Source organism: Curcuma longa, chromosome 20, assembly GCF_044706935.1.
Source record: "Curcuma longa cultivar G26 ecotype Majalengka, Jawa Barat chromosome 20, ITB_CL_G26_1.1, whole genome shotgun sequence".
NCBI classification, from domain to species: Eukaryota; Viridiplantae; Streptophyta; class Magnoliopsida; order Zingiberales; family Zingiberaceae; genus Curcuma; species Curcuma longa.
In genome coordinates, this window is record NC_133880.1 from 8,917,898 (window position 1) to 8,930,991 (window position 13,094).

Consider the following 13,094-nt stretch of genomic DNA (forward strand, 5'->3'; position numbering starts at 1 on the left):
CAGACCCAAAGTAGCCAATAACCAGCCTAGATTGGCCAACCCAGTCAAACCAATTAACTTTGAACTGACTGACTAGACTAGACTAGACTAGACTTAGACTCGACTCAATAAAATTATCTATCACAAAACCTTTTCAAACATTTTGATTTCCCCATTCATACATTATGACATTTCTTTGTCTCTGTTCTAGAAATAGAAAAGTCGATTGCAAGTGTCCTCGTGCTGTTGAATGAGCTGAAATCACACATTTTGATTTCCCCATTCATACATTATGACGTTTCTTTGTCTCTGTTCTAGAAGAAGAAAATAGAAATAGAATAGTCGATTGCAAGTGTCCTCGTGCTGTTGAATGAGCTGCAGTGATTTCAGAAACTTGGACTCCTCCATTGCCTTATAAATATCCCCCTCCCTCCCGTTTACTCCTCTGCCAACACATCCTAACAACGCAAACCAAACCCGTACCGGAACCGGACCAAAACAAACCACGCCAAACAAAACCGCCTCCTCTGTCTCCTTCCTCCTCCCCTGCTCTGCCTCTGCCCACCACACCAGACCCATTCTCACCGTCATCCTCCCCCACGCCACCAGCTGTCTTCCACAATCATGAGTTCTTCCTCCATTACAAATACTGCTGCTGCGGTAGCCACCACTCCCATGCTTCCACTCTTCGCCATGCCGACCGCCCTCCTATTCCCCTTCCTGCTCCTCTGCCTCTCCGCCTTCTGCTGCTTCGTCTTCCGGTTGCCCTCGCTGGCCGCTCCGGCTCCCGCAAGCTTACCCTCCCTCCGGGCTCCATGGGCTGGCCCTACGTCGGCGAGACCTTCCAGCTCTACTCCAACGACCCCAACACGTTCTTCGCCCTCAAGCAGAAGCGGTACGGTCCCGTGTTTAAGACCCACATCCTCGGCTGCCCCTGCGTGATGGTGTCCAGCCCGGAGGCCGCCCGGTTCGTGCTCGTCACGCGGGCGCAGCTCTTCAAGCCCACCTTCCCCGCCAGCAAGGAGCGGATGATCGGGCCCCAGGCCATCTTCTTCCAGCAGGGCGACTACCACGCCCACCTCCGCCGCCTCGTCCTCCGCGCCTTCCTCCCCCAAACCATCCGCGGCTCCGTCGCCGGCATCGAGGCCGTCGCCCTCCGCGCTCTCCGCTCCTGGGACGGCCGCTTGGTCAACACCTTCCAAGAGCTCAAGACGGTGAGCCGAAGCAAAAAAGTACTCCCCATCTTCTCCATTTTGATTCAATCTCACGTTTGAACTGTTTCAGTACGCGTTCAATGTGGCGATCCTGTCCATCTTCGGCCAGGATGAGATCTCCTGTTTAGAGGATCTGAAGCAATGCTACTACACCCTCGAGAAGGGGTACAACTCGATGCCCATCAACCTCCCCGGGACTCTGTTCTACAAGGCCATGAAGGCCCGGAAGCAACTGGCGCAGATCGTCGCCAATATCGTCTGCTCCAGAAGGACGCAGAGGAACACCTCCCCGAACGACCTGCTCGGTTCCTTCATGAACGCCAAAGAAGACCTCTCCGACGACCAGATCGCCGACAACGTCATCGGCGTCATCTTCGCCGCCCGCGACACCACCGCCAGCGTCCTCACCTGGATCATCAAGTACCTCGGCGACAACCCCGGCATCCTGCGAGCCGTCACCGTGAGTTTTTGAACCCCCTCCCCCCCTTGGCAACTCCTTAACCGGGACATGCTCGCTCACAATCATGCCCACTTTCTTCTGCAGGAAGAGCAAGAGCAGGTCACGAAGAGCAAGGAAAATGAGTCCCTGACCTGGGCTGACACCAAGAACATGCCACTCACCTCGAGGGTGATCCAAGAAACCATGAGGGTGGCCTCCGTCTTATCTTTCACCTTCCGCGAAGCCGTGGAAGACGTGGAGTACAAGGCAAGTAGTTCTTGACATTGCCATGCATTTTCAATATCCAATTGGAGGTCTCACAGACCTGCTGCATGGCGTCGCGCAGGATATCTAATCCCCAAGGGGTGGAAGGTGCTGCCGCTCTTCAGAAACATCCACCACAGCCCGGAAAACTTCTCTGACCCAGAAAAATTTGACCCCTCCAGGTTTGAGGTCAGTCTCCCTCCTCCTTCCCATCCCATCGCGATCACTCCCCAGTCCCCACGCAAACTCATCGATCAATCACTCTCTCTCTCTCCCATCTGGCACTGCAGGTGACTCCAAAGCCTAACACTTTCATGCCGTTTGGAAACGGGACCCATTCCTGCCCTGGAAATGAGCTTGCAAAGCTGGAGATGCTGGTTCTTCTCCATCACCTCACCACTAAATACACGTAAATTTCTCTCCCAAATTAATCCTTCTGAAAGAGTTGACCTTTTCAGGTTATAACACTCATCATGTATGCTCGCTTTACCTCTTTTTCTATCAGGTGGTCTACGGTGAGATCTCCGAGTGGAATACAGTTCGGACCTTTCGTGCTTCCCACGAATGGCTTGCCCCTCAGATTCTCTCTCAAGGCAACGGCAGCTTGATTGCCTTAACTCCACTCCACTCCACGCTTCTTCGGAAAAGCAAAAGGAGAAAAGGAAGGTCATTCATTGCCTAAAGGCCATGCATGCCGAGGAACTTTATCAAACAGCTTTGCTTGTCCACTCTTCCTAGGAAAAGAGAGGAAGAGGGCTGTTACAGTATTGGAGACGGCAACTAATTAGTCTTCTTCTCCTCTGAGTATACAATCATTGTAATTGAAGAAATAAAAAACTATCTGATGAGCTAATATAATAATAATAAGAAGAAAAAAAAGGATCTTGTTCTTATTAAATGTCAGGTTTGGGTCTGCCATAACCCGTTCTTTCTAATAAAGTTAATAATTCCAAAGTTGAAGGAGACACAGCACAAGCAATGGACTTTTTTGTTAAAAGGAGTAAATTGCTTTAAGTGAATGAAAGAGACACAGGCTTAGGTTTCAAATTGTTGCAAGCATATTGCGGGACGTCTTTACCGTGAATGAGTGTTTCTTTGCAGAAGAGTATTTTGTTGTTAGTAATAATTTTGATCAAATTAAAATTATTTTATTTTATAGAATAGTAATTTTGATCTAAACTATTACGAATAAGAATATTTTTTATTTTTAATCCCCATAATAATGACACATATTCATTGTTTTTGAACTTGAAAATAAAAGGAGGCCACTTTGTTGAGGCTTGCTACAATCCATTACAGTTGATACGTAGCTAGCGGAACACTCTAATTGATGAGAAAATATCACATTATATGTTTCCTCTAATGTCATATTGGTTGGCAAATGCCACTAAATGCCATCAAGGGCGGAGCCACATTACAATTTACCCGAGTTATAACCCAAGGAAATTTATGGGTAGGAAAAAGAAAATTTTAAGAGAACGAAAAAGATAGCACGGGGTACTCAGAGATCAATCTCAGATATATTATTCGGGTGAGCTCCGCCATTGAATGCCATATCTTTGAAACGATTCGATCTTCTAGGTTGGTTGAAGCATCCCTTTGAGTGGCGTATAAAGAGTTGTCCTTTTGGATTATCAACACGTTATTTCAAGTAATTTTTCATGTAAATTTCTCTGTCCTTAATATAATATTGCTCAACTCATGATGTTGGTTTATTGATAATTATTCTTTAAGATATAATAACTTTTAACTCAAAATAAGAATATTCTAAATTTTAAATTATGGTAAATTTTCAATGCTTTGTAACTCATAGAGAAGAGAAAGGGAGAAAAAGAACTCGATAAGAAGATGATCACTCAATAGGATGATTTGAGAGCACAATTTAAAAGTAATACCCTTCTCCGTCGTGACCAATTGTAATTTCTCGATTTACTTCCTCATAAATTGGTCGTAGAGCCGACCGTGTGGGGTCACTAGGATGGCCGATTTCACTTTTTTACAAAAAGAGCACAATTTAAAGGATAAAAGGGACCAAAACAAGGGGTAAAATGCCTTTTCAAATAACCCTTATGAATGCTAAAATTTAAATAATGTCTTTCCATGATGTTGTTAGGAGCTCACATACGCAACGGTGTGATGACATTTTAATTGTTAGACTAGCCACGTGGTTAGGCCGCTAAGCAGCTAAGCAACCGCGCGACCACATGACCGGACAATAATGTTTTTCTATAATGTTGTTAGGAGCTTACATACGAAAAAGTGTGATGACATTTTCATTCTTAGAGCAATCACAGTGTGGCTAGACCACTGAGCGGCCAAGCGACTAGGCCAAGAGGTCATGACCATATGGACGGCCAAGTCGAGCAGAAATTTTTATAAATTTTTCTAATTTTTAATTTTTTAATAAGAATGATATTTTATATGATGCATCTTTTGAAAAATTATAAAACTAGAATGATATCTTCTAAGCTAATGAAGTTGAAAGCAAATTAAATTAATAGAAAACAGTATTTATTTCTGATGAGGAGAAGAGGGATGAGAGAGGGAGGAGGATGGTTTATTTTGAATTTCATTCGACTATGCTTCTAAGTTCAATTGTCCTTCGAATCTTTGTAAAGACTCTTCTAGTTCTGTAGTTCTGTCCTTAACAGGAGTTTTCTCAAGGATATCTTAATATTAGTTTGAAATTCTTATTGCCGGCATTTACCCGAACGGTAAATAATCTTATAAAATGTTTGGATTTCTATCTATTACATATTTTATGCTAATTTGCAGTTATGATCAATGGTCGGCCATTCTCTTATATGGATAATTTTGTGGTGGTCTTACCTATGTCGTTGTTTTGATATAGAGTTAAGGAGGGAAGTTTCGTTATCTGCTTATTCTAGCTTTTTTACCAACAGGAGCCGATCTTAAAGGATCAAGAAGGGAGGAGGATGGTTTATTTTCTCAATTTCTTACTTAGACTTCATTCGATTACGCTTCTAAATCTGACTTAAAAGGGGAACGATGGTACCCAGATTGTTACCAAAAAGGCGGGGTTGGTTCTCGGAACAGTTAAGCTCGAAGCCTAAGCACTAAATCCAAAACCTAATGATCAAGATTGATTCTCGAGCACTAGATAAGAAGACTAAGCACTAAGTCCGTCTGAAACCCAACGACAGGAGCCGATTCCCGAGCACCATATGAGAAGATTGAACACCACAAGCGAAACCCATGAACCATGGCTAATTCCAAAACACTCAAGTTGATACTCGGTCATCAGGTGGGAAGTCTGAGTATCAAGATCGAAGCCCGAATACCAAGTATATAACTAACGATTGGATAACTTGTGTGAAGGCACAATATCAACATTAGAAAAAGGTGGCGTCTTCTAGAGAATCTGCCTGAGTCATCTATTCTAAAGTTGATCCACTATAATAGAGACCTAATTATCAATTGAGTGGCAATCTTTTAAATAAGGATGACTAAGTTTTTCAGGACAAATTATATGAAGACATATACATGCCATACTATGAATGAAAAGGTTAATAATAACGGTCGAATTTGATCTTTTAATCACCGACCAATGGATAAGATGTTGGAATCATCTCGATGCAATGGGTGTATTTACACGTTTCACAAACGTGCGCAGCGAAAATAGAATAATAATTAAAACTAATTATCATAATACACGCATACATATACAGAATATAACAGTGTACAAGACATAATTGAAAATTAAAATTTTACAAAATAACAAATTATTTTATGCGTACCTGGTAAATGACGTTAAGCGGGGTTGGTATCAATCGAGCGGTCCTTATCGAAGTTCCACCTCTACTGGTGATCCACGCCAAACTTTTGTCAAAACGATTTCCGAAGTCATGAGTCGCAACACTATCTTCGATACTAATCGACGATCGACAACGGTCAATACGAGAGAAATCCTAATTTTGAAAACAAGCAACAACACTTGTCGCGGCCGTTTTCAAGAGCTTTCTAACTATCACCGATAATCATATTCCCGATGTAATTTTCGGTGATCAACTTTGACTGGCGATTTAAGGCAAACGACTGAAAATCCTTTCTGATAACTATGGAACAATTCTCCAAATGCTTCACAAGCTTTCGGTGACAAACCAACTTCCGACAATAAATCCCAATCGCAAACCCGTCAACAACCCCCGGTGGTTCCGGTATTCCGACAACACATCCAAGGCTCCGAGAGCTTCACAAGTTGCTCCGGCAGCTTCACAAGCCGATTGTCGTGGAGGCTTGCTCCGGCGGTTGGTGTCCACCAAAACCAACATCAAGATCCGGATTTGGCAGCTACACAAGTTTCTGGTCGGATTACTGGCGTCAACAACGAGCTCTTCACAAGGAAGAAGAGGCTCGGGGAAGAAGAATCGCTGGCTAGGTTTTTCCCTCCTCTATTCTTGCGGCCGACCATGGGAGAAACAAATCATGACGAGGATTCAGCTACCAATCGTACACAGGAGAGACCTTCACAAGCCTGCCGTCCTTTGATCGAGAAAGGCTGGCTGCCGAGAGACCAACGCGATCGTGAAGAGATTGGCCAACTGAAAATCATGATTACAAGGAGGAAAATTGCGATTTGGGATTTGAGGAGGAAGGCGGCGTTGCAAATCCTTCGCACGCGGTCGGCCACCGCACACTCATGATTATGGAAGTCCGACGCTCGTGAGATCCCGATTCGGTGAAGGTTAGCGCTCGCGTTTCTCCTCCTTGCAGCCGACGACACTTGCGCGAACAGGAAGCAAAGGACAATGACGCGCCCTCAGGGTAGAAGAAGAGTAGGGGATGCCCCGCAATCAAGGAGGAAGAAACTCACGTGAAGGAGGCGGCTAGGGTTCGCTTGCTTGAAGAAAGCGATGCTCTAGGGTTTTCCTTTTATCGCGATTCGCGCGATCTCGGCGCCGGCGAAGTCAGGATCGCACGGAGAAAGTCACAATCCCTTGGTCTCTGTCGGCGCGCGCTTAGGAGGGGAAGAAAATTAATTTCTACTGAACCGGGTTCAAACCTAAGGTTTACTATAGCAAATCGAACCGGGGCACTGTAGCAAATCGGATTTATTTTGGTTCAAAACTAAATCGCTTGGTTCAATAACCAAATGACCTTCGATTTGACCCAAATTAATTTTATTAATTTCGTCTTCGTAAGACGAAACTCCTCATTTCTTCTATTTTGCCAAAATATCTTCCATCATGAACCAAATCAATTTGGTTTGTTTCATCTACGTAAGATGAAGTCCATTATTTTGCCTTTGTCCGATCAAACCAAATTTTATTTCTCTCAATCTGAGAATTTAATTCTCTAACTCAATTTAAGTCCTTCAGAGAACTTGTAGTGTGTGTGACCTAATAGGTTCCCAGTTATGTTAGTCATCTGTAATTAACCATTAATTACGGAACGATCATGAGTGACACCTAATAGTACATCATGATCCCCAATTGACCAAAAAATTAACGATTAATTTCAGAACATTTCTAAACCCTTTAGCGGCTACAATGAGACGTGTCTTATTCCTTTCACCAGTCTTATACCCACTTGGTTCAAGACATGATCTTTATGTGTCAGTCCCCACTAGGTTGACTACGTCACACCTAGCCCAAACTTGTTTTCTTGTCTTGTGGATTCAAGTTATTTGTACATGTGTCCAAAAGTATCGTACTCTTGATATATAATGTTTAGCCAAAGACTTTTAGTAACAATCCTAACAAACGATTACAGAGTATACATCTCCCTTTTCAAGGAGCAGTGAATCCTCTATGGGTTATTCAAATACCTTCGGGCACTTCAACTTATACCCAATCTTCCCGGGTCCACACCTCCTTAGAAATGTTTGCTTAAAATGTCAAAGTATAAGCCTCCATGATCAAAGTAACTTAAATACCGTAAATCAAAGGAAACTTACACTTAAACTGCACTGAGATCTTCATTGACATATATATAGAACCATATGAAGTTTCAAGGCAGGTCACTCCAATGAACTAGTTTCTTTTAACTAGCATCCACGTATAACTCTCAACATTCAATGTCTCCAGCCAATGAGAACAGTTATTTGTCAAACCAAGGAGTTTAAACGTGCTAATCTCAACAGAATCAATAACGTCCATATTTATCAATTCATCGACTAGGGATATTTCAATACATTCATAATTGCATACGTAGAGATGCTCACAAGTTGTGATCCAATCACAAATTCTCTCATGCTATGAATCGTACTGCGGACATTCAGTAAATGAGTTTAAGATTCAATCAAACACATAGAGAATGTACACTTAAATAGTAAATTTTTATTTATTCAATAAATAATCTAACCGTAAGGCCGGCACCTCTCAAATATAACATAGGCGTCATCTTGTGATGGGAAATGCTTTTAATCGTTGTCGGATCTAGTACCCTTGCAGGTGCCCAAAGGGAGGGCTAGTGAGAGCACGGTGGGGATGTGGAGATGCCTTTTTCAACAGCTATATATGTCAAACATCAAATATCCATTTTAACTGAATCCTAGCAATGTTTGTGATCTAACATGTGTGACTTGAGTTCACTGCACCAATCACATGTGGTTCTATACATCGAAGGAAACGTCTAAGCAATGAAGAAATGCACGAGGCTTGTGGAAGGCATTGTTAAGGGATGGGCAATTTTGGCCCTGCCAAGTGATTTGGATTTTAATGTTTGGCTGAATCAGTTTAAGTTAGGCAATGTTTGTGATCTAACATGTGTGACTTGAGTTCACAGGAAAGTCCAGGAATGGAGTCTTGGCATTTGGTGAAGTCCCGGAGGCGCGGCCTCTTGGCAAAGGATGAAGTCCCAGAGGCGAGGCCTCTTGGCAAGGAAGACTTAGCACGATGAAGTCGAGGGAAACGTCTCAAGCTAGTGCAAGGAAGTGCACGAGGCTTGTGGAAGGTGTTTGAAGACTTGTGTCAAGGCTAAGGGATAAAGAGAAGCTGAAAAGAGGGAGTTTTCAGCTTAGGCAGTCGACTGGCCCTGCCAGCAGTCGACTGGGGTTGATCCGGAGCACACACAGCCAAGTTTAGAAAAATCAGTCGAGTGGACAGTCGACTGGTAGACTATCATGGAGCAGTCGACTGGCAAATTAAATGCATATTTAATTGCCGTTGAAGCCCATCAGTCGACTGGCCATCAGTCGACTGGCCATAGGACCAGTCGACTGGTGCACTGAATTTTATAAAAAGAGCAGTCGACGTCGCAGACAACATAGTATCAAATTTTTCATCTTCTTGATTATTTGTTACATTATAAAAGCCCTTTCTCTTCCTCCTAAACTTCGCTACAAATCCTGTACGAGAAAGAAACTCGGTTATGAAGGTTTCTCCGCCTTCGAAGCGTGCTTCGAAAAGGAGGTTGTTTTCATAGTGGAATCGTTGGTTGTGTGTGTGGTTCCATGGATTAGTCACCTCGTAGAGGTGGATACCAAGTAAATCGAACCGGGTTAGCGTTTGATCTTTGTGCTTTATTATTATTACTTTGCTTCCGCTAATATTTTCGTAGAGAAAAATCGAAGATCATTCACCCCCTCTAGCGAACGCCTCGATCCCAACATAATCCTCATCAGATATGAACGGTTTACCATGAGAAGCCCAATTATAGTAATTGGGAGTGAAACCAAATCTACAAGATGTTCTCATACTTTATCACATTGTAAAAATTTATCATTGTGACACTTTCTGCATGGACATCTTATCTTATCTCCATCCATAAAATCAACATTACTTGAAGCAAACTCCAAAAATTATTCTAATCTCACAATAAATTCATCAATTAAATCTCTACGTTCAGGTAAATTCTTTTTATACATCCAATTTCATATTTTCTGCATTTTCCTTGAACCCATAAATTTTAACATATTAAAATATAAATAATTCTTACTTAATTGCAATAATTTTTATCTAGTATAAATAAAAATTATTTCATATTACTTCATCAATTAAATAACTATACTTAATTCCAACTAAATTAGAATAATAAACATTAACATTCAAATAAATACAATTATACCTAAATACTATTCAAATTTCTAAACTAACTATAATTATAAAAATACCTCAAGCCGGTGAACAAATACAAGTATCTCTCCAATTAATTCACATCCGTCCAAATTACAAATCTGCACAAACAACATTAAAAAATTAATCAACACTTAACAACACTTAATTAATCACCACTTAATTAAATCAGGCAACCGACGCGAACAAAGGCCAGTGCCCTACGGATCGCCCCTGAAGGTCAACGGCCGACGGCTGACGGTCGATGGGTTGTGGCCACCAAACTGGCCCCGCGGCCGCTGGCCCACACCCGCTAGTCCACACACGCTGGCCCACAATCATAGGGCCCACAACCCTGGCCCGTGGCCACGACTAGCCGCTGCCACCGGATGCGTGGTTAGCTAACACGACCCGCCTCTGGCCAGCGGCTGTTTCATCACGGGCAGTGGTCCGGAGCTGAGAAAAAGAGTAGGACGAACAAAATAGAAGGGAGGAAGATGGGGAAGAGTTCGCATACCTAGCTCTAGACGTGAAAGCTGAGATCCGGCAAAAAGTTAAAGTTTGTGGCGATTGGCGACAGCGTAGGAGTGCTGCGGAGGGGAGGAGATCGCACAAGAAGGTAAGGACGAAAGAAGGAAAAGGGAAGAAAGAATCAGTAGATCTAGGGTTTAAGTGGGTTTTGGCGACGAAAGTTGTTTGTAATTCATCGCCAAATTGGCGATGAATTTTAAGTTTCGTAGTCAATTAGTTCTCCGAAGGATTTAAAATGAGTTTGAGAATTAAATTCTCAGATCAAGAAAAATAAAGTCTGATTAGACCAGACAAAGGCAAAATAATGGACTTCGTCTTATGAGATGAAATTAACAAAACTGGTTAGGTTCAAATCAGAGATCGGTTGGTTATTAAAACAAACGATTCAGTTTTAAACTAAATTGAATCAACTTGGTTTGGTTCATGATGGAAGATATTTTGATAAAACAGAAGAGATAAAGGGTTTCGTCTTATGAAGACGAAATTAACAAAACTGATTTAGGTCAAATTGGAGATCGTTTGTTTATTGAACCAAACAATTTAATTTTAAAACAAATTAAACCAACTTGATTTGATTTAAACCAAACACATGTCAATTGGTATATGAGTTCTGTTTGGATTTTAGATTGGATCCAAAACCCAATAAGATGTTGTATAAGGTATGATATCGAAAGGGAATGAAGGGTTGACATTAATCATAATGGTTAGGATCAATCACAACCGTTCAAACTTTAAACCCATAATTTGCTACAGTAAATCTTAGAAATTTGGTTTGCTACAGTAACAAAAATACAACCACCAGTTTAGCCCAAACCCTAATCACATTTTGATCCCGGTTTAAAAGGCTCGCATTATAGCTTCTCAAAAATGAAGACAATCGTGTGAAAACAGAGGATCACATTTTTTTCTCTTGTTCTTCTTCTTACCGAGGGCGCAACGTCATCTCTTGCTTACTGTCCGCGTCGACCAGGGAGAAGGAAGTTAGAATCCAGTTTAGCCCACCAGACCTACCAGCTGCATCGTCGACCAGGGAGAAGGAAGTTAGAATCCAAGCGTCGGTCCTTGGATCTTCTCGACTGACCGCGTGACAGAGAGAAACCAGCCGCGTCTCCTCTCTCCCAGCGTCGGTCGTTGATCCCGATCGGGCTTTCCCTGAGCTCGTTCGCTTGGTGCCGCTCCTTCGTTTGAGCACAGTGGTCGTTGTCGGCGCCACCACTCCTTTCCTGATCGCGAGCGTCACTGTCGTGGCCCTTGTTTTCTCGGTCGAGTTTCTCCACCGCGTGAGGAGAAGAGACCGTGTCGTCCGTTTCGGTGCTTCTGCGTGAGAAGGGATCGGGGTTAGTTACCTTTTGGATTCTCCCTGGTAAAGACCTGGTCGACCACAAGAAGGAGTGTCTACCGGCGCTGTACCTCGATAGTTGATTCTTGTGAACAGTGGTTGTCGGAGAAGAAAAGACCGTACATTTTTTTCCCCGAGCGACTTGTAAAATCGCTACCGGAATTAGACCCGACCACGGTTCGGAACTGACGGTTCGACAGGTCGGAACCGCCGGTTCGACGGTTCATGGCAGGTCGACCCTTAACCTTAACCGCCCAAGACGGTTACGGTTCACGGTTCGGAACCGCCGGTTCACGGTTCGGTTCATGATTCGCCACGGTTCGCGACGGTTCGAGATTATTATATTAAAAAAATTAAAATTTAAAATTTAAATTTTATTGAAAAAATGTTGCACTTATTAAGTTGCCTACGTATCCCCTTAGGGTATAGGGGAATCAAAGCCCACGTAGTTCTTTTACATTTTTATCCTTTTACATCACTCATTCACTCACTTCCATTTCCTCCGTTCCTCCCGTCGTATTCGTTCCTTCCATATCAAATTCTTCGACATCGTCTTCTGAAAGTTGCATTCCTTGGATTCTTTTCTTGGCTCTGGTCCAATTGTCGAGTAATGCTTGGGCTTCCAATGAGTCGGGAGACATAGTTGATCGTCGTTCATCTAATATGTTGCCGCCGGCACTGAATGTCTGCTCCACAGCAACAGTTGACACTGGACATGCTAAAATTTCTTTGGCAATTACCGAGAGAACGGGACAAACTTTTGAAGCCTTCTGTGACCACCACTTCAAAATATCGAAATCTTCGCTGTCTGCTTCATTAAAATCAAAAGAAGTGGTAAAATAATTCTCAAGTTCCTGTGTGGAACTTGAGGATCCTCGTGGACGTTTCGTCCGTTCTTTTAATAAAAGTTGTGCTTTTGAAAGTTTTAAATTAGTACTCATAGTTTGTTGTTGTGTTTCAGAAATATTAGTTTGTATTCCATATTTAACATAATATTGATTATAAATATCAGATAAATAATTTCTAATAATATATATAATATTAGCGGGATTAGGAGAAGAAGAATCTTTAACAGGAATTAAAGCGTCATAATATAAAGTTAGCATTTCTTGTAAAACTTCTAATTTAAATCTAGGATCTAAAGCAAATGCAACTAAATAAATTTCAGAAATTAAATAAAAATATTTTTCCCATTTTGTTTTCATAGCTACTATACGTACAAGAAGTTAAAATTTCATTATTAATATGTTCATTTAAAATTAATACTATACTACAAAAATTCACTAAAACTAAATGAGCAGTAGGATAATAAA

General features: G+C 42.2%; 1 protein-coding gene across 1 annotated transcript; it reads left to right on the plus strand.

Annotated features, from left to right (window-relative positions):
• The first annotated feature begins 603 nt into the window (after positions 1 to 603).
• On the plus strand, positions 604 to 2,504 carry LOC141813274 (abscisic acid 8'-hydroxylase 1-like). Its single transcript, XM_074701211.1, is given in 7 exon segments — positions 604 to 742; positions 745 to 1,193; positions 1,264 to 1,653; positions 1,738 to 1,903; positions 1,979 to 2,085; positions 2,187 to 2,305; positions 2,402 to 2,504. Coding segments are annotated over 7 exon segments (1,473 nt in total).
• The last annotated feature ends 10,590 nt before the right edge of the window (positions 2,505 to 13,094 follow it).